Raw genomic sequence first — 18971 nt, forward strand, 5'->3', positions numbered from 1 at the left:
ACTTCTCAACAGGGACATCAGATGTAAGGTAGTGAAATGACAGATGTTAAATACTGAGGAGACCCATTCAGTGAGAATGCAGACAGTCACAGAACACCATCACTTTCACCGTAACATCAAGGAAAATCATATCATTTAACCTATCAGATTGCTGAGTGTGCCCTTCCTAGGCGAGAAAAACCGATGGCTGCTGTCAACCCAGGAGCAAATCCACTGTGGACAGAGCACTTTGAGTACCTCCAGAAATCCAGCTAAGCTTTTGATGATTATGTGAGCAAGCGTGATGGGCTGGAGTGTGGAGCAAGAGCTCAGCACCCACCAATTCTCCCCCACAGGATTTTTACTAAGTGCAGGGGAAGCCAGGGGCTGGACTGGAAAGCAAAGAGATTTCATATCCTCACAAGGCTGAGATTCCCCAGTCCGCCCAGGGGAGAGGTCTGTTCCAACCATCAAGCATCTAAAACCAATCACGAATTAGCATTAATGAGCACTGCACACCAGGCCCAGCCCAGCTCACCTCCAGATGATATCAGAGAACAGCTGCTCAGGTTAGTTGCTTGACACAGAGTAGAGCATGCCCATCCGAGGGGTAGGTATGTTCTACTTTGGTCTCTGTTCTTGTATACAGTGTGTCCCAAGGAGCAAGAAATTATAACATATAATCTCAAGAAGAAACAGTCAATAGAAACAGACCTACAGATGACCCGCCTGTTTGGATTAGCTGATAAGGACTTTAAAATAGCCATTATATATATGTTAAAGAGAAGCAAAATGAATGAGAGAATAGAAAATTTGAGCAGAGGAAAGAAGATTTTTTAAAATAACAAAATAGAAAAACGACATCTAAAATGAAGAGTAAATTGGATAGGCTTGTCAATAAAATGGGATACAACAGAAGAAAATGTCACAGAACTCAAGGACAACTCAACAAAATTACTCAAAGATCAGAAAGAAGAAATGGATGACAAATTATTTATGAATGAATTTTTTAAAACAATGGAGCAAAAGAAATCTGTGGAAAATATCAAACAAACAAGCACATAATTGGAGTCCCAGAAAGAGAGGGCACAATAGGCAAAAGAAACATTTGAAGAGATAATGATTATTTTCTAAAAATGAAGAAATAAATCAACCCACAAATCCAAGAAGCTCAGTAAATACCAAGCCAGATAAATATTGAAGTAAATAAACTTAAGACCTAAAAATTTTTAACCAGTCCAATTATTCAAATGTGAGACCTAATAAAAAATACACTTTTGCAAACACAGCTTCAGAGATTTATCAAAAAATGATCTTTTTTTGGAGATAATATTTGAATAGTAACATAAAACTAGAACATTCCTGGGGTTCCCGGGTAGCTCAGTGGTTGAGCGTCTGCCTTCGGCTCAGGGCATGATCCTGGATTTCCAGGATCGAGTCCCGCATTGGGCTCCCTGCATGGAGCCTGCTTCTCCCTCTGCCTGTGTCTCTGCCTCTTTCTCTGTGTCTCTCATGAATAAATAAAATCTTTTTTAAAAACCTAGAATATTCCATAAGCAATAAGAGAAGGGAGAATTATTAAATATTGTAGGAAAGTTTGTAACTCTCTAAAAGGAGAGAAAAAAACCACAGAAAAAAAATGTGGCAGTTAAGATTATGATAGAAAAATGCAGACAAATATAAATGAGCTAAATTCTCCAAGTAAAAGACAGATTGCCAGATTTATTACAAAACAAAACAAGCTAGGGACACCTGGGTGGCTCAGTTGGTTAAGCATCCAACTCTTGGTTTTGGCTCTGGTTGTGATCTCAGGGTTGTGAGAGTAAGCCCCACATCAGGCTTCACACTCATGGGGGAGTCTGCTTGAGATTCTATCTCTCCAAATCCCTCTGCCCCGCTCCCTCCCTCTCCTTAAAATAAATAAATAAGTCTTTAAAAAAAAACAAGCTATCCTCTCTTAAAAGAAATATTCCTAAATGATAAGAACATAAGACAAAGTAAAACTATGGAAAAAATATCAGGTGAATACAGATCAAAATAAAGCTGGTTTAGTTGCACTATTATCAGCCAAAACAGACTGTACGATGGAACACATCATTAAGGATGAGAGGGTCTCTTTCAATGATAATTGATTCAATTCACCAAGAAGATCATTATAAACATTCAAGCATCTAATACAAAAATGTAAATATATATAAAACAAAAATTAACAGACTACAGGAAGAAACTAACAGATTTGCCATTATACTAGGAAATTCTGAGCCACCTCTCTTTTTTTAAGAAAAGATTTTATTAAAAAAAAAAGATTTTATTTATTCACTCATGAGAGATAGAGAGAGAGAGAGAGAGAGAGGCACAGACACAGGCAGAGGGAGAAGCAGGCTCCATGCAGGGAGCCCGACATGAGCCACCTCTCAATTCAGGTTAAGAAGAAAAAAAAAAAATCACAAAAAGATTTGAAAAATGCAACTAACAATTTAAACTAATTTATTCTCTGAACACACAGAAAAAACCAAGGTTATTAACAGGAAGATAAATTTTAAATCTTCATGTTTAGTTATTTTTAAAGATACTTTGAAATAGCTTATGGATCAAAGAAGAAATATGAACAGTGACAAATTTTTAAATGAATGTTAATGATTATTTTCCATATAAAAACTTGTGTGATATAGCAAAAGCAGTGCTTCATGGGAACTTTAAGTGCATAGTTGGAAAAATTCAAAAATTAATGAATTAAATGTCTGAGTTCAGATGCTAGGAAAAGAAAAACTACCAATACAAAGAAAGTAGAAAGAAAAAGGCAACACAAATAAGAGCCATAATTAACAAAACATACATTAAAAGTACAGAGAACACCAAAATTAGTTCTTTGAAAAGCCTATGGAAAGCGACAAACATATATCAACTGATCAAGAAAAATAAAGGGCACAAATAAAAAGCCTTATAAATTAAAAAGGTGACATAGATATAGCAGATATAGCAGAGATTAAAAAGATAATGAGAATACTATCAACTAGTCTATACAAGTAAATTCGAAACCTTAGGAGAAATGGACATAATACTCGCAGAAAAATATAACTTACTAAAAATGACTCAAGGAAATTTAGAAAGTCTACATAATCCTATAAATGTCTAAAGGAATTGAAGCAGTAGTTAAAGCACTTTTCCCCACAAAGAAACTCCAGGACCAATGTTACAGGTAAATTCTACCAATTGCCAAGAAACAGATCATTGTAGCATTATACAGGCTCTTCCAAAGAATAGAAAATAAAGAATATGTGCCAAACTATTCTGTGAGGCTGGTATAACCTTGATACCAACACCAGATATGGACAGTTGGAGAAAGTAAAATTACGGATGTGTTAAACATGAGTATAGATGCAGAAATTCAATGGTCTGTAAAGACTATATATACCAATATCAAGCTAAATTGTTGCAAGAATAGTTTGATATTAGGAAAACCTGCTATATTAACCAATTGAAGGAGAAAACGCATATAAGTATCTCAATAAATGAATAAGCATTTGACAAAATTTATACCCTTTGTGAAATAAATTCTCACCAAATAAGGAATGAAAACGTACTTCCTTACCGGATAAAAATAACATCACACATACATACACATGCACATACACATATCTAGTACCATGTGGTATAAAATATATAGGATTTATTGGAGGAAAAATTTAAAAAGGAGAACCAGCAGAGCCCACATAATCCCTGAAGGATGCATCATCCCACAGAGAGGTGTGCTTTAGGCCAGGCAGCGCCAGACTAGTCACACTTTGTGTAGCCAAGCAATAACACTTCACACATTTATAGAGAAAGTACAGGCTACATCAAGAGAGCTGTGGAACAATGAGTCTCCTGATCCTTGTAATACAGAAACAGGATCTGGAATTCAATGCCTGTGCTTCTGTGGATCTGACTCAGTCATGCTGAGCTACCAACAGTGGGAAGGAAATCAGCCTCTGAGGCAGTTTTACTGTGCCCCTCTACTCAAACTTCAAATAAATATTATCCTAAACAGAAAGACATTCCTCTTAAAACTGGGGACAAGCAGGAGAGCCTGAGTGGCTCAGCTGGTTAAGAGCCCAATTCTTGATTTTAGATCAGGTCACGACCTCAGGGTTGTGAGATCAAGCCCCATGTTGGGCTCCACACTGGGGCATGAAGCCCACTTAAGATTCCCTCTCTCTCACTCTTCCTCTAAACCCTACCCACCTCTCTCTCTCTTACAAGCAATGGGGACAAGGATGCCCACTGTCACTAAAACTCATCAATATTACATTGGAAGTACTAGCCAATGCAGTAAAGTAAGAAAAAGAAATTAAAATCATGAAACTATGAAAGTAGAAATAAGAAGGTCAGTATTTGTAGCTGATATGGTTGTCTTTAATCTAGAAGCAAATTACTGAAAATGATAGGAAATGTAATGTTTAGTGGATACAGGTTATTATAACAAAATTGCATTTTAATATATCAACAATTAGAACATGTAATTATAAAAGACATATTCAGTGAAAATCAATGAAACCAAAAGCTAAAGCTGGTTCCTTGAAAAGTTCAAAAAAATTGATAAACTTCTAGTTAGACTAACAAGAAATTTTAAAAAAGAGAAATTAGCCATATCAGAATGAAAGAGAAGACATCACTAAGGATCCTGCCACCATTTAAAGGACAAGGAAGAGACACCATGAACAACTTGAGGCCAATGTATCTAGCAACTTAAAGAAAAGGGATAAATACCTTGCAAGACACAAATTACCAGAAATATACAGAAGAAAAAACAGAAAATATGAATAGCCCCATATCTATTAAAGAATTTTAATTTCTAAATAAAAACCTTCTGAAAGAAAATGGCAAGACAGGATTACTTCACTGATGAATTCTATCAAACACTGAAGAAAAGAAACTAACCTTATACAAGCTTCTTCCGAAAATAAAGGAGGAAGAGCGCTTATCGATTCATTTTGAGACTAGTATTGCTTTGATACCAAAACAAGACAGAGATGTTATTTTTTTTCTAATGAAATTAGGGTGGTTCAGGTGGTTAAGCACCAACTCTTGATCTCAGCTCACGTCTTGATCTCAGGGTCAGGAGTCCAACCCACATTGGGCTCCACACTGGGTGCAGAGCCTACTTAAAAAAAGAAAGAAAGGAAAAATGAAATTATAGACTAATATTCCTCACGAACATAGACATAAGAATCCTAACAAAGTATTACTAAGTCAAACCCATTATTACATAAAATGGATAACGTATCATGACCAACTGGGATTTATCTCAAGAATACAGGTTGGTTTAACACTTGAAAATCAGTAATTATAAGGATATAAAGGAGAAAACCATACGATCATTTCAACAGATGCAAAAAAATCATTTGAAAATATTCAACTACTATTTAAAACTCATAATAAACTAAGAGTAGATAGAAGGGAAGGTCTTTAACCTGATGAAGAGTATCCATGAAACAGCAGCCAACAAAATACTTCATGTAACGTACTGCTATAATTGGTAATAAGGCAATGTGTCCATTTCACTGGTTCCTTCCTGCATTGTCCTGGACGTCCCAGACAGGGCCACAGACAATAAAAGGAAACAAAAGTCACATCTACTGGAAGGAAGATTACATGGTCATGCACATCGGAAAACCTAAGAGATTCTACAAAAAAAACTTAAGCAAATTTAAGTGAGTCCCAGGACAGGGACAATATATAGAACCTTAATATTTTCATAGTCTAGCAGTAAACACCTGGAAAATAAAATAAAATGAACAATATTATGTATAATAGAATCAAAAATATAAATGTTTATATGTGTGAAACAAATCATACATATAAATGTAAAAGCTAAAACTATAAACTTCTAAAAGAACATATGAGACCGTCTTTACGACAGCTGGAATAAAATGGTTATGCATCCAGAAAAATATTACCTTGTTCTGTACTTTTGACTACACATAAGAATTCGTTCCAGATTAAGAACTTAAATGTTTTTCTAAAACTATAAAATTAAAAAACAAAAAAAATAAAAAATAAAACTATAACATTTTATATGGAAAATATAGGTATCTTTTTGGCCTTGAGATAAGGAAAGATTTTTTAAGCCACAAAAAAAAAAAAATCACTAACTATCAAAGAAAGAAATGTACAAATTTGACTATATAAGAATTAGAAACTTAAAATCATCAGCCCTAAGGAAGAAAGTGGGATATAAGGTACAAACTAGGAAAATATATATACATATATTCATATAACCAGTCATATATACATATATATGTATATATTCATATATATGTGACTGGTTTTGAGTATAAAGAACTCCATGAATCAATAAGAAAAGAATCATCACTCCAATAGGAAAATTGGCAAAACACATGAGTAGGCCTTTCACAGAAGAGGAGATAATAAAGCCAACAAAAATAAAGAGAAATATTAGTAATCAGTGAAATGCAAATCAAAAGAACAGTGAGGTACATTCAGCCGACAAAACTGCAGAAGTCTAAAAAGCCATCTACTGGTGGTAATGGGGATCAACGGGGTTTCTTATAAATTGCTAGCCGGAGTGTAACTTGATACAGATGCTTTGAAAAGGGTTTGGTAATCTGCTGGTCCAGTTGACCATGCACTGTGTCCCAGAGATTCCCCTTCTAGGTTCAAATCTAAGAAAATGTGCCCATTTATACCAGGAGCTATGAAAGGAAATAGAAGTCTTTTTGAAAATAGTAACAAGAAAGTCTAAGACCAACCCAAATGCCCACCAAAGCCAAGAACGGATAGAAGATGGTCCAGTCACACTGTGGATTCTACTACTGTCATGTTCATAGCAGTGACCCGCAGAGACCCACGCACCATGGAGAAACCCCATCAACACGACTTTGAGAGACGGGGACATAGATCATAATATCCTATTACTAAAATTCATAAATAGCAAAAACAAAACCATACATTGTTTAGGTAATTCATAACAATCAAAATACCAAGGAGGCAAAGAGATCATAACCCCGGAAATCCCCATCACAGGGGCTGGGAAAGTGCCCGTGACCAGATGAGCCAGTGAGCATTCTGGCTCCTGGGGGTCATTACTCACCACCATTCATTTACTCAGTTACCTTTAAGCTTTAAAATTAAACTTTTCTAAATTGAACGTACTGAATTCCAGAGCACAACTCCCAGTTTAAAGCGGAAAATGAGCCCGTGGCAAATACTCTAGAATGAAGGGCTCGGACCCCAGGGGAAAGGCACTGGTTTCCTTGGTGGTTGCTGTGTAGGAGCAGTGGCTGCGACACCCCTGGAGTTGGTCCTGCTCGGCCTCTGGGGCCCTCAGGGTCATGATGAGCAGCCCCGGTGCTGGGCCCTCCCACCGCTTCCTCTCCAGGGTGCCCCGCCCTATCTCGGCCACTCCAAGCTCCGAGGGGTGCTGCAGGATTGTGTCCGGCTCCCCAGAACAAACCTAGCTTGTGTCCATCTTATTTGGCTTGAAGCCGCTCACTGGGCCCCCGCCCCTGCCTCCGCTGTGTTCCTGGGGTCTCTCCTGGTGACTGCGCATCTGGGCTCCCCACTGGAAGGTGATGACTGCCTATCCCAGCCGTGCCTGAGCCCCCTGTGCGCTGGGCAAGACTGCAGGGCACAGCTCCAGTCGCCCCCACCCCACCCCAGGCGGTGCTGAGCCTGCCCTGATTAGGGACATCTCAGGCTCCACCTCCCCAGAGACACTGACCTCCTCCTGCCTTCTGCAGCCTCTGCCTAGGGGCAGACAAGTTGGGGTGGAGGCAGTCACAGCCCGGACTCCTGGCCCTATGCTCCAAGCCACCAGAGGGAGGGGAGGCCTGCGGGGCACGCTGGTGGACAAGCCAGTGACCCCACTCACCTGGGTAGGGCTCTACACCTGGAGACAGCGATGATGCCCCGGGGAGGGCCAGGCCGCCAGAAACCTGGGCAGTGAAATGCTGGGGTGATCTGGAGGTGGGGCCTTTGTCGGGCAGACGATGGGGAGGGTGGGGAGGGTAGGGGTCAGGCTGAAGCCTCAGGGCACAAGTGAAATCCCGGGGGCTATGGAGGCCTCAGAGGTCCTCGCAGAGCCCACGCAGGGCCCACGCAGGGCCCACGCAGGGCCGTGCAGCCTCCTGTCCTGTCTCTGCAGAGGCGAACAAGTGCCCCTGTCTCTGCAGAGACAGACGAGTGCCAAGCGCAGCCCTGCAGAAACGGAGGCTCCTGCAGGGACCTCCCGGGGGCCTTTGTGTGCCAGTGCCCTGCGGGCTTCACTGGAGTCCACTGCGAGACAGGTAGGGCTGTGCTTGGGTGGGTCCCCGAGTGGCTGGGCCCTCACCCACGCTCCTGATGCCCTGGACATACCTGTTTTCAACAAGCATAGACCCTGGGCCACTGAGACGCAGAGGGAAGAGGCTGCACCCCTGGCCCAGCTGGACAAGCCGCCCAGAGGGAGGGAGCGGGGTGGGGGGAGCTCAGAGGCGGAGGGGCATTTCCCCGGCACCCCCGCCCCGCCCCCTGCATCTCTCCTCGATCCCCTTCCCTTCTTCCCGCTGTCCTCTCCTCCCTCCCCCAGACACCCCCTTGCGGCTCTGGCCGACTCTCTGGGTGTTCTCCAGAGGTGGATGCGTGCCACTCCAGCCCCTGCCAGCATGGAGGCCGGTGCGAGAACGGTGGCGGGGCCTACCTGTGCGTCTGCCCGGAGGGCTTCTTCGGCTACCACTGCGAGACAGGTAGGGAGGCAGGTGGCAAGCCTGGCTCCAGCTCCGGGGGCCCCTGGCTTCTGCTGGGTCCCCTGATGCCAGCTGCCCACGCCCGCACTCGCCCCTCCAGTGGCCTCACCTCACCCAGGAGCGGCGGGCGGGCGCCCGGCCAAGCCAAGCCAAGCTCACTGCAGCCCCCTCCCATCCCGGCGCCCCCTCTCCTTACACCTGGGAACTCCCCCACCCCCTTCCTCCTTCGCAGGACCTGCCACTCTTCCATCTGCTGGTCTCAGCCCTCCTCCTAGGACGGGTGTCCTGGGGGCACGTCCTGTTCTAGCCCCAACATGGGCTGGGCGTGCGGCACTCCGCTGCGGGGCCGTGAAGGCTGCGCTGGGGGTGAGGCCTCGGCCCAGGGACTGCAGGGCCTGGGAGCCAGGGCAGAGCACGGTGGGGACGGTGGGGACGGTGTGCAGCCACGGAGTCTCACTGCGCAGCTCGGGGTGGGTGCGGGCACACCCCGAGGACCAAGGTCAGTGGCTGCGGCGGTGACTGTTCGCCAGGGCTTCCCGCAGCTCCACAGGGGAGTTCAGGTCCCCTCGGTGCCAGAGCCCCCATGCAGGGGAGCCTGCGGAAGGCTGGTGCCCTTGGCCGCCTGGCTGCCTGCTGCCCCCCAGGAGGGGCCAGCACTGTGCTCATCCTGCCCCCACCCGTGAGTCACCGCCGGCCAGGCTACCTTGGAGCGGTGGGATGCCTGGCTCACACAGAAAGGCACACCTGCCCAGCCTCGGGGTGGGCCTCTGGCAAGCCCCACATCGCCCCTCAGAGGGCGGCCCCTCCATCACCCCCAGATCGCTGCCTGTGATGGTGCCACCCACATCCACCCCAGACACACCCACACAGGAAGGGCGTGTTGCTCCTGAGAGCAAGGGTCCCGCTGGGCCCAGTGTTCACTAATACCCTCTTCTTCCCCAGTGAGTGACCCCTGCTTCTCCAGCCCCTGTGGGGGCCGCGGCTACTGCTTGGCCAGCAACGGGTCCCACAGCTGCACCTGCAAAGTGGGCTACACGGGCAAGGACTGCGCCAAAGGTGAGGTGGCAAAGGTGCCAACGTCGGGGCAGGGCCTCCCCTTATCCCCGAGGGTGCACAGAACCCCAGGGGACAGGCCGAAGTGCTGACCACCCCCGAGGGCAGGGCGCCCAGGTAGCCGCCTACCCAGGCTCTCCCTAAGAAGCAGGGAGGGGCATATAGCCCCCCAGGAAGCATAGTTACCTGTGTGCACACACTTGAGACACCCCACCCCCAGGACGGTAAAGGCGGTCACCTGTCCCCACACACCTGAGACCCCCCAGGACGGTAAAGGCGGTCACCTGTCCCCACACACCTGAGACCCCCCAGGAGGCTCTGGCCAGAGACCAAGTGAAGAGGTGCTTTGTGGGCAACAGGAGCAGGCTCCCCACCAGCAGTTGCTCCCCTCTGCCCCGGGGCTGCAGGCCCGAGAACCACCAGGTGAGACATCTGACGTGGGCCAGGCTTCCACGGCTGACAGCTGACCACCCCCTTCCCTTGTTCTCGACTGAAACCCTGAAGAGCTCTTCCCACCAACGGCCCTCAAGGTGGAGCGAGTGGAAGAGAGTGGGGTCTCCATCTCCTGGCGTCCACCTGAAGGCCAGGCCGCCAGGCAGATGCTGGACGGCTACGCGGTCACCTATACTTCCTCGGACGGTGCCTACCGCCGCACAGACTTTGTGGACCGGAGCCGCTCCTCGCACCAGCTGCGGGCCCTGGCGGCCGGCAGAGCCTACAACATCTCCGTGTTCTCGGTCAAACGCAATGCCAACAACAAGAACGACATCAGCAGGCCGGTGCTGCTGCTCACCCGCACACGTGAGTGCCCACCTGGGTGTGCTGCTGCCTCCTGGAGAGGCACCGCGGCTCAGGAGTGAGGTGGGGGGTGGAGCGAGCTCCCTGGGAGGCACCTGCAAGGGCCGGCCCACGTCGGGCGCTGCTGAAGGGACAGGCAAGGGGCCCAGGGGTCACCTCAACACGCTGAGGGGAAGGCAACGACTCTGAGGGGTGGGGGGACGGGGTCCTGGCGGTGCTGCTGCACAGGAGGTGGACGCATGGTCCTAGGGAGCCCCTGGGGCCTTCACGGGCTTGTCTGCTCTGGGACCTACGGGGGAGGGCCCGGTCCTCCAGAGGGAGAAGCCAGTGGTGGGCAGAGGCCAGGGACCCTGGGAGACTGTGACAGGGGTGCTGGAGGCTGGAGGAAGGCACACGGACGGGGCAGTGGTCCCCGGGGCAGCACTGAGGGCCCGGGAGGGCAGCCAGTCGGGGGTCAGAGTGTGGCCAGCACACGGGGTCCCGCTCCCGCCACACCGGCTGCGGGCACAGGTCAGAGCAGGCAGGCAGGGCCAGCCACGGGGCACCGTGCAGCCAGTCAGCTGACCCACCAGCGGGGACTCAGGCTGCGTAAGGAGGGAGGCACGGAGAGGAGCTCAGTGGGGGAGGAAGGATGGCGCCTAGTGTCGCCTGCTGGCCAGAGCCAGACGCTGACCCAGGGACCCTGAGCGCCCAGTGAGAGGGGAGGTAAGAAGCTCAGGACAGGTGTGTGGTGGGGAAGGACGGCCAAGAGGCCCTGAGAATGCCCCTGGGCCAGCAGGACGAGCTGAGCAGGCCCGTGGGACACACTGCGCTCCGCCTGAGCTTGGCTTTAGGAAGAAGTGGCGTCCCTCCCCCTCCGCCGTCAGAGCGTGGTCTCCCCAGGAAACCAGGGTGGGAGGCGGACCGCCGCCCTACGGCCCGGGCTCCCCTCCCGGCTCCCGTGGCCTACCCAGACCCTTCCCCATGTAGCCCAGGACTGTCCCAGCCTCTGTCCTCCGTAGGCCCCAGCGTCGCCCACGTGTTCACTGTCAACGCACCCAAAACAGCCAGGGGAAAGGAGGAGGTCCCAGGGCCCATGTGTGTCCCAAGGGCCTGGCCCCACTGCCTGGCCAAACAGGGACCGCAGGCCTCTGGGGAGCCCGCGGCACCCCTCATCCCCGGCAGGAGTCCGTCCCATTGAGTAGTCTGCTGCGGCTGGAGGCTGCCGCCAGCAAGCCCAGGTGGGCCGGTGCCTCGCTAGGGCCCCCCTCTCGGAGACCCCCCAGCACCCTTCCTGAGCCCTGTCTCCTCGTCTCAAGCCCCTGCCCTCCCCTGGAGATGAGGAGGTGCCAGCATCAGCTGAGGGGCCCGTTGCCCCCCAGGACCCCGCCCTGTTGAGGGCCTCGAGGTCACCAATGTGACAGCCAGCGCCATCTCAGTGCGGTGGGCTCTGCACAGGATCCGTCACGCTACCGTCAGCAGCGTCCGCCTGTCCATCCGGCACCCTGAGGCCCAGGAGGACCAGTCCACCGACCTGGACAAGAGTGTGGACAAGTTCACGTTCGGGTAGGAGCACAGGGCTGGCCTTCCCTTCCCTCGGGGCTCCGGGGCTTCCCTCACCCTGTGCCCCACCCCTGCCACTCCCGCCCGCCCAGCCTGCCTGGGGAAGCAGGGGTGCAGCTGCCCGAGCACCTGCCCCGCCCTGACAAGCAGAGCGCCCTGCCCGGGCCCAGGCCCATCCCGCCCTGTCACAGGGCTGCAGACAGGTGTTGGAAAGGGCCCTCACAAAGCAGGGGGGTCGCGGCTCCTGCACAGACAGGCAGACCAAGCCACCGGTGAGCCACACAGGGGCCCCTATGAAAGGGAGACACGGGCACCCCTACACTCCCCTTAAAGATCTATGTCGTTTAAATCGTATGTCAAAACCTTAAATGAGGCATAAAACATCTTACGCTTGAGTATTACAAATCAAATACAAACAAAACTACAAGGGACATACAACTCACACGACCACCTGTCATTGGTGGGGCTGAGGATGGAAGTCCACGCTGGAACGGCCTCCAGGGGAGGCTCGGCCTCCACGGCCTCCACCCACTCGGGTTGGTGCTGGCAGACGGGGGACGAGGAGGAGCACCGTGGGGGGCCCGGTGCCTGCAGACAAGCAGCTCCAGCTGAGGGGTCACCGGTGCCTCTGACAGCAGACGGGGTGCGGCGGGGGGTGGGGGGAGAGGCCGGCCACGTCCTGCCCAGAGCAGCACAGGCCGCAGCGTCGGGGAGGCGTCTGCCAGGCTGGTACCGCAGGGGCAGGGCCTCCACCCCCCGCACTGGAGCCGCCCCACAGCCGCATGTTTCCAGACCATGTTTTGCATGCCTGTTGGGTGGAAGCGAGACTTTGCTTTGTCTTTTAAGGGTTGCTGTGACTTCTTTTTTTTTTTTTTTTTTAAGATAGATTTATTTATTTATTTATTTATTTATTTATTTATTTATTTATTTATTTATGGTAGACATAGAGAGAGAGAGAGAGAGGGAGGCAGAGACACAGGAGAAGGGAGAAGCAGGCTCCATGCCAGGAGCCCGATGTGGGACTTGATTCTGGGACTCCAGGATCACGCCCTGGGCCAAAGGCAGGCGCTAAACCGCTGAGCCACCCAGAGATCCCTTTTTCTTTTTTTTTTTTAAGGTTTTATTTATTTGACACAGAGAGAGCCAGAGAGCCCAAGCGGGGGGAGCGGCAGAGGGAGAGACAGAGGCAGAGGGAGAAGCAGGCTGTCCCTGAGCGGGCAGCCCAGCACAGGACTCGATCCCAGGACCCCAGGATCGTGACCTGAGCCCAAGGTGGACGCTCAACCACTGAGCCCCCCAGGCAGGCACCCCTGCTGGGATCTTTCTTGGTCAGCATCCTGCCTACTGCCAAAGAGCAGTGTGACAAAACACCTGAGGCCCTAGGTGGGCACTTGGTGATGGAGGCAGGGTCCCCGGGCCCACCCAGCTCGGGGACCTTGAGGGCCCCCCAGACTCCGTAGAGGCCGTGCCCCTCCTGGGGTTGGTGCAGCCCAGGGGAGGGGGGAGCAGGGAGCAGGGGGGAGCTCCCGGGCCCTCCCCGTGGGCTCACACAGGCCACGGTGCGGGGGAGTCTGTGGAGCCGCGACGCCCAGGGTACCCGCCGGGGTCGGTGCACAGGGTCCCTCTGCCCGCTGGAGACTCGGGTGCTCAGCCTGAACCACGCTGCTTGGGCGATGGCAGCGACGGGGCCCTCTGACCCCTGAGGGTGCTGGGAGCCCTCCCGGGGGCCAGCCGGGGCGGGGGGGCCTGCGGGTGGACCCCCTTCTGCCCTGTGACTTCCAGTGCCCTCCTCTGGGCTCTCCTGCCTGAGGAGCAGCCCCTGCACCAGAGCCGTCCCAGGCCGGTGTGGGCCGTCCTTGCCGCTTGCCCTGTGCTAGACAGGCCAGGGAGGAGCTCGCCCCTGAGGAGCCCCAGCCCCGGTCCTTCTGGAGGCCAGCGAGGCCCCCTCAGGGCCTCACACCATGTCCCGCCTGCGTGGAAGGAGTCACAGTGGCCTCCGTCCCGCAGGGCCCTGCTGCCAGGAAGGAGATACGCCATCCGGGCGATTGCCCTCAGCGGGCTTGGGGGACACGAGCCTCCCACCGAGAGCCTGGCCTCGGCCCCGCTGCACGTGTGGACCCGTGAGTACAACGGCGTGAGCTCGGGTCGTGGGACCTGTGGGAGCTCTCACCTCCCCCCGCCCCACTCCTACCAAGTGTCTCCCCCTCGGGCGGCAGGGGGAGCAGGCTGCCCAGGAAGCCCCCTGCTTGGGTGTTCACACAGCACCCAGACGTCACGGCTCAGAAGCCAGAGGCCAGGGGGACGTGGGCAACTGCCCACACTGTCCACCCTCTGATCCTCATGGTATCTCGTGGGGAGGAGACCTGGCCCTCACCACCCCTCCCAGCCCAACGCACAGTGGCCCAGAGCGCGTGCTGTCCACACACACAACTGCGGACAGCCCCGGGGGGTGGGGGGCAAGGGCAGGCTCAAGTCCTGGCCCTCACGCCCGGTGCTAGGACCCTGGCCATTCCCTCTCTGTCCCGGGGCAGGGTGCACAGGGCCAGGCTTAGGGAATCCAAAGGTGACCCCGCTGACAGACTGCGCAGGCAGGGGTCCCTGGGCGCTCCCAGGCAGCATTCTGGGGTGCCTGTGGGCCAGAGGATGTGCTGCTGCCCCCAAGCCGCTGCCATGCCCCTCCACGCCATCCTCTAGGACTATAGGGTTGTCCATAATGACCAAACTGGGCTTCACATGAGACTTCAACAGATCTTTAAACCTGGTGGTAGCACAAGACCCCTCTGGCCCCTTTCACCTCCCTCCCCCGCTCCGTGCCTATCAGGGCCCCTGCCACCAGCAAACCTGACGGCTGCCAGAGTCACAGCCACCTCTGCCCATGTGGTCTGGGACACCCCCACTCCAAACACCTTGCTGGAGGCGTACGTCATCAACGTGACCACCAGCCAGAGCACCAAGAGCCGCTATGTCCCCAACGGGAGGCTGACATCCTACACAGTGCGGGACCTGATGCCAGGACGGCGGTACCAGCTGTCGGTGACCGCCGTGCAGAGCGCAGAGGGCGACCAGCTGCACAGCGACCCTGCCCACCTCTACATCATCACCTGTACGTACAGTGCTGCAGGGACCGCGGGGAGGGGACGGCCACGTGGCCAGGCCTGGGGTCTGGCCAGGACTGTCGGGGCCGTGAGGGCGGCCCATCCCCGGGTGCTCACTGCGGGCCCCCAGGAGGACAGCAGCCTGGGCTGCCCTCCTTGGGGTGTGGACCCGCACCCGGCACAGGCGACACTGTCCCAGGGACATCAGACAGCCTCAAAGCAGGACTGTGCTAACACAGGAGAATGTGGGGTGTGGAAATCGGTGGGAAAGAAGGACTCACGGCCGGTTAGTGTTGCCTCAGTGCAGGCTCAGTGCAGTCTCAGAGGCCCAGGATGGCCGGGAGGGGAGGCCTGGGAGAGGCAGGGACCAACAGCTCAGGAGCGCGGAGCCCCGGGCCACCCCGAGGACGTGGTCTGCTCCCCAGTGCGCGGGAGGCCCGCACGACCCTGCAGACGAGGTGCTGTGGAAGACGGTGCTCCCCCGGCACGGATGCTGCAGGGAGGGTGACAAGTGAAAAGAGCGAGCAGGGAGGTGGACAGCGGCTGGGGCAGAACAGGGCCCCCGAGGGCAGACACACGGGCCCTCGCAGGAGGCACAGTTAGGGCCGGGGACGCCCGGGCACGGGGGCCTGGGAGCCTCTCCGAGGCCCTGTCGGGTCCAGGCCGTGCCTGCAGGGGGTGGGCAGGGAGCGGGGCCTGCCGTGGGCCTTGGGGCTGCGCTCACCGCCTGCAGGGCTCCGTCCCAGGGACCGGGCGGGCGCAGCCTCGGGCAGCCAGCCGCTCCTCCCACCCCCTGCAGCCGCGAGGGACGGCGCCGACAGACGCTGGCACAGGGAGGGGCTGCATCCCCGGGTGCTCCGGAACAGACCGCCGCCCGCGCGCCTGCCGGAGCTGCGCCTGCTCAGTGACCGCGACGCGCCTGAAACCCAGACCCCGGCCCCCAGGTGCGGCCTGGGCCATCCCCCGGAGCGCGCCGTCCGGGCCCCCGCTCGCCCGGTGACCCGTGCTGACTCCCTCGGCAGGTTCTCGGAGCTGGTGGACGGCAGAGGGCGAGTGAGTGCCAAGTTTGGGGGCTCGCCTGGCAAATCGGTCACCGTGAGATCGCGTGAGTGCCCCGGCCAGCCCCAGGGGCCTCGCTGCCCCGTCTTCTGCCCCCGTCCCCAGTGCAATGAGGGACGAGGCCCCTCCCACCGCCCCCACCAGGGACGCGGCGCAGCTCAAGGCCCTCACACCTTCACGGGCTCACGCGCCTTCCCCACACAGCGGAATGGGGTGAAGCACGGGCTGCTCTGGGGTGCGGGGTCAGAAGGAGGTCCGAGGAGGCCCAGTGCAGATTAGGGAGCAGGGAGCGGGAGAGCACGGCACCACCTAAGTCCCTGCTGCTGGACGCGAGGTCCTTGGACCAGCACCACCAGCCTCGCCCGGGGGCTTCTAGAAGCGCAGGACCCCACCCAGAGGGAGCCAGGACCACACCTCCTCCTGTCACAGTAAGAGATCCCGGGTTCAGATCCTGCTCGGCCTGGACTAAGGGGACCACCTGTGACAGACCAGCAGGGCAGCGTGGTGTAGCAAGGAGGGGTAGGCCAGGAATCTGTCTGCAGGCACGTCTCCCCCAAGACTGTGGCCCAGCAGGCCAGGAGCTACATGCCCACTGGCTGCCCCCGCCCTGAAGGCTCTCGGGACCCGAGGCAGGGCAGCCTGGGCCTCGTCCTCACCTGTAAACCAGGTCCTGTTCTCATGATTCCCTGGAACAGACCTTAATCACCAGCGTAGTGAGATTTTTCAACCAACACCAGCATTCCCAGGCCAGGCAAGTAAAGGGTCGATGATGAGCGGGTGGGGACGTTGCAGTTCGAGAGACCCACAGAGGAGCAACAGAGGGGCTCACTGGACACGGGGAGCAGGCAGGTGTCTGGGAAGCTGGGCTGTGACCAGACACCCTCCTAAAGCCACAGGAGCGGATGTAGAAGCCCAGGCACACAGGCAGAGACACCGCAGTGAAGCTGATTTGCATATAGGGTTGGCCAAGTGCAAGGTCTGCCTGAGGGGAGATGCAGGGAGAGGCGGTGACACAGCCCCTGGGAAGCAGGGGTGGGGGGTGGGAGAGTGGACAGTGGAATTTGGCCCTAAGGACAATCCAGCATCAGCCACCCAGAGGGACAGGGCCACTGGCTCAGATAGGACATTCAGCCCAGCCCCTGGTGACCTTCACCAAAGCAGCTCAGGTTCAGCGGAGGGTCAGGGCTGGTCCCTACCTGGAGAAAAGCTGTCCCACTGGAAGCAGCGCTGGGCCCGTGGGACTCGGTGCCCCCGGGGTGGGGACGGCCAGCAGGTGAGTGGGCACCATGGTCTCACCACACCGAGCCCTCGGCATGACAATCCCTATACCCCCAGGGAGAGACGCAGCTCGAGAAGGTGGCCCAAGAACAATCCTGGGCCCGAGGCAGCAGGCTGTGGGGTCAGCACGCTGGGCCGTTCTGATTTCTCCTAGAACCCACGGCTGTGGTGCAGCTTGAGAACACGGAGGAGGCCCCCAAGCAGGTGCCTGAGCAGGTCAGCCTGGCCCTCCAGCTGCCCGAACATGGCAGCGACAAGGACGTGGCAAGTAAGTCAGCAGGAGCGGACTTTCAGAGCTAAGCACCCGGGGGGCAGGGGGAGCCTGAAGGGCCAGCAGGTAGGGGAAGGCACCCGTCATGAAGACGTGGGAGGTATAGAGCTGCCCGAGGGACAGCCAGGTGCGCCACCCTGGACAGGCTGGGGTGAGCCACGGGGAACCAGCCTGGGGAGCCCACCCATCCAAACTACCCAGGTCTGCCCGGGAGGGACTGGGCCTCCATTGTGGAGATGGCCCCTCCTTCCCTCCACATAGAGCTGGGTCACCCCCTGCCTCTCCACAGAGGAGCACGTCCAGCAGGATGTGGCAGTCATGGAGCGGCGCCGCTGAGCGTGCTCCAGATGGAGTATCGCCGGGCAGGCCCACCCAGCAAGGCCTTGCTGATGACACAGGGCATGGGCCTGTCTGGTGAGGCCCGGCCCTGCAGGGTGCGGGGCGCTCCTGCAGGACGTTCTTACAGGGCATTGCCCCCTGGGCAGCCCCAGCAGGCACGTGTTCCTTACACCGCTCAGGCCCTGGCCCTGCCTTCCCTCCTCATTCTGACCCCCGGGGCTCTGTCCCTCCCCAGGGACCCAGGGGTTCAGACTGTGCTCACCCGCCAGTCAGACCCCAAGGAAGGCAGGGACTCGCGAAGGGTAAGCCAAGTGCCCAGGATGCCCCCGAGGGCACATCTCACCTGCAGACCTGCCCCAGGCTGCCCAAGGACACCTGCACGAATGCCTACGCCAGAGGGCCTGTTGGCACATGGTGACATGGTGGCCCGACTACGGCCCCAGTTGAGCAGGCTCCCGTCCAGGGGTGAGGCCCAGGGCTGCCGCCAGCTCTGGGGAGCACTGAGTCGGATGTAGCCAGGCAGTGATTCTGCTAGTGAAGGTGGGGTTCAGAGTGAGGACACACATGTTGCTGTTGCTTCCTCAGTGAGAAAAGCACCCATTTCCTCAGAGGCTCCGTGTTACGTTAGCCCTTTCCAGTATCAGACGTTTCATTTCCTAAGCTCAGGAACTAGTGGATGTGATTACCTGCCCTGGCTCCCTTCTGAAGGAAAGAGTCAAGGTGGCACCAGACTGGCCCCAGATGTCACTGCAGTCTGCAGTGTTTGCTACCCTGAGGTATGCAGGCTGGCCGGGGTAGGGCAGAAGTGATTTTAGGTGATAAAGAGGGAAA

The 18971-nt window shown here is 54.5% G+C and overlaps 1 protein-coding gene across 6 annotated transcripts in view; it reads left to right on the forward strand.

Moving 5' to 3' along the window:
* The window catches only part of SNED1 (sushi, nidogen and EGF like domains 1), an 81187-nt gene that overhangs the window by 45489 nt on the left and 16727 nt on the right, over nucleotides 1-18971 (forward strand). For 4 of the 6 annotated variants that reach the window (XR_005378935.1, XM_038574421.1, XM_038574419.1 and 1 more), the window contains exons 17-26: nucleotides 8154-8267; nucleotides 8592-8705; nucleotides 9648-9761; nucleotides 10263-10559; nucleotides 11918-12101; nucleotides 14106-14218; nucleotides 14920-15201; nucleotides 15993-16137; nucleotides 16216-16298; nucleotides 17685-17798. Coding sequence is in view for 4 of the 6 variants with exons in the window: in XM_038574421.1 (XP_038430349.1) it covers nucleotides 8154-8267; nucleotides 8592-8705; nucleotides 9648-9761; nucleotides 10263-10559; nucleotides 11918-12101; nucleotides 14106-14218; nucleotides 14920-15201; nucleotides 15993-16137; nucleotides 16216-16298; nucleotides 17685-17798 (1560 nt within the window). In the remaining 2 variants the exon portion in view is untranslated. Of the gene's footprint in view, nucleotides 1-8153; nucleotides 8268-8591; nucleotides 8706-9647; nucleotides 9762-10262; nucleotides 10560-11917; nucleotides 12102-14105; nucleotides 14219-14919; nucleotides 15202-15992; nucleotides 16138-16215; nucleotides 16299-17684; nucleotides 17799-18971 lie in introns of those variants that run through there. The other 2 variants (XR_005378936.1, XM_038574423.1) reach the window with 2 other exon arrangements.

This window comes from Canis lupus, chromosome 25 (genome assembly GCF_011100685.1).
Source record: "Canis lupus familiaris isolate Mischka breed German Shepherd chromosome 25, alternate assembly UU_Cfam_GSD_1.0, whole genome shotgun sequence".
In the NCBI taxonomy this organism is placed as follows: Eukaryota; Metazoa; Chordata; class Mammalia; order Carnivora; family Canidae; genus Canis; species Canis lupus.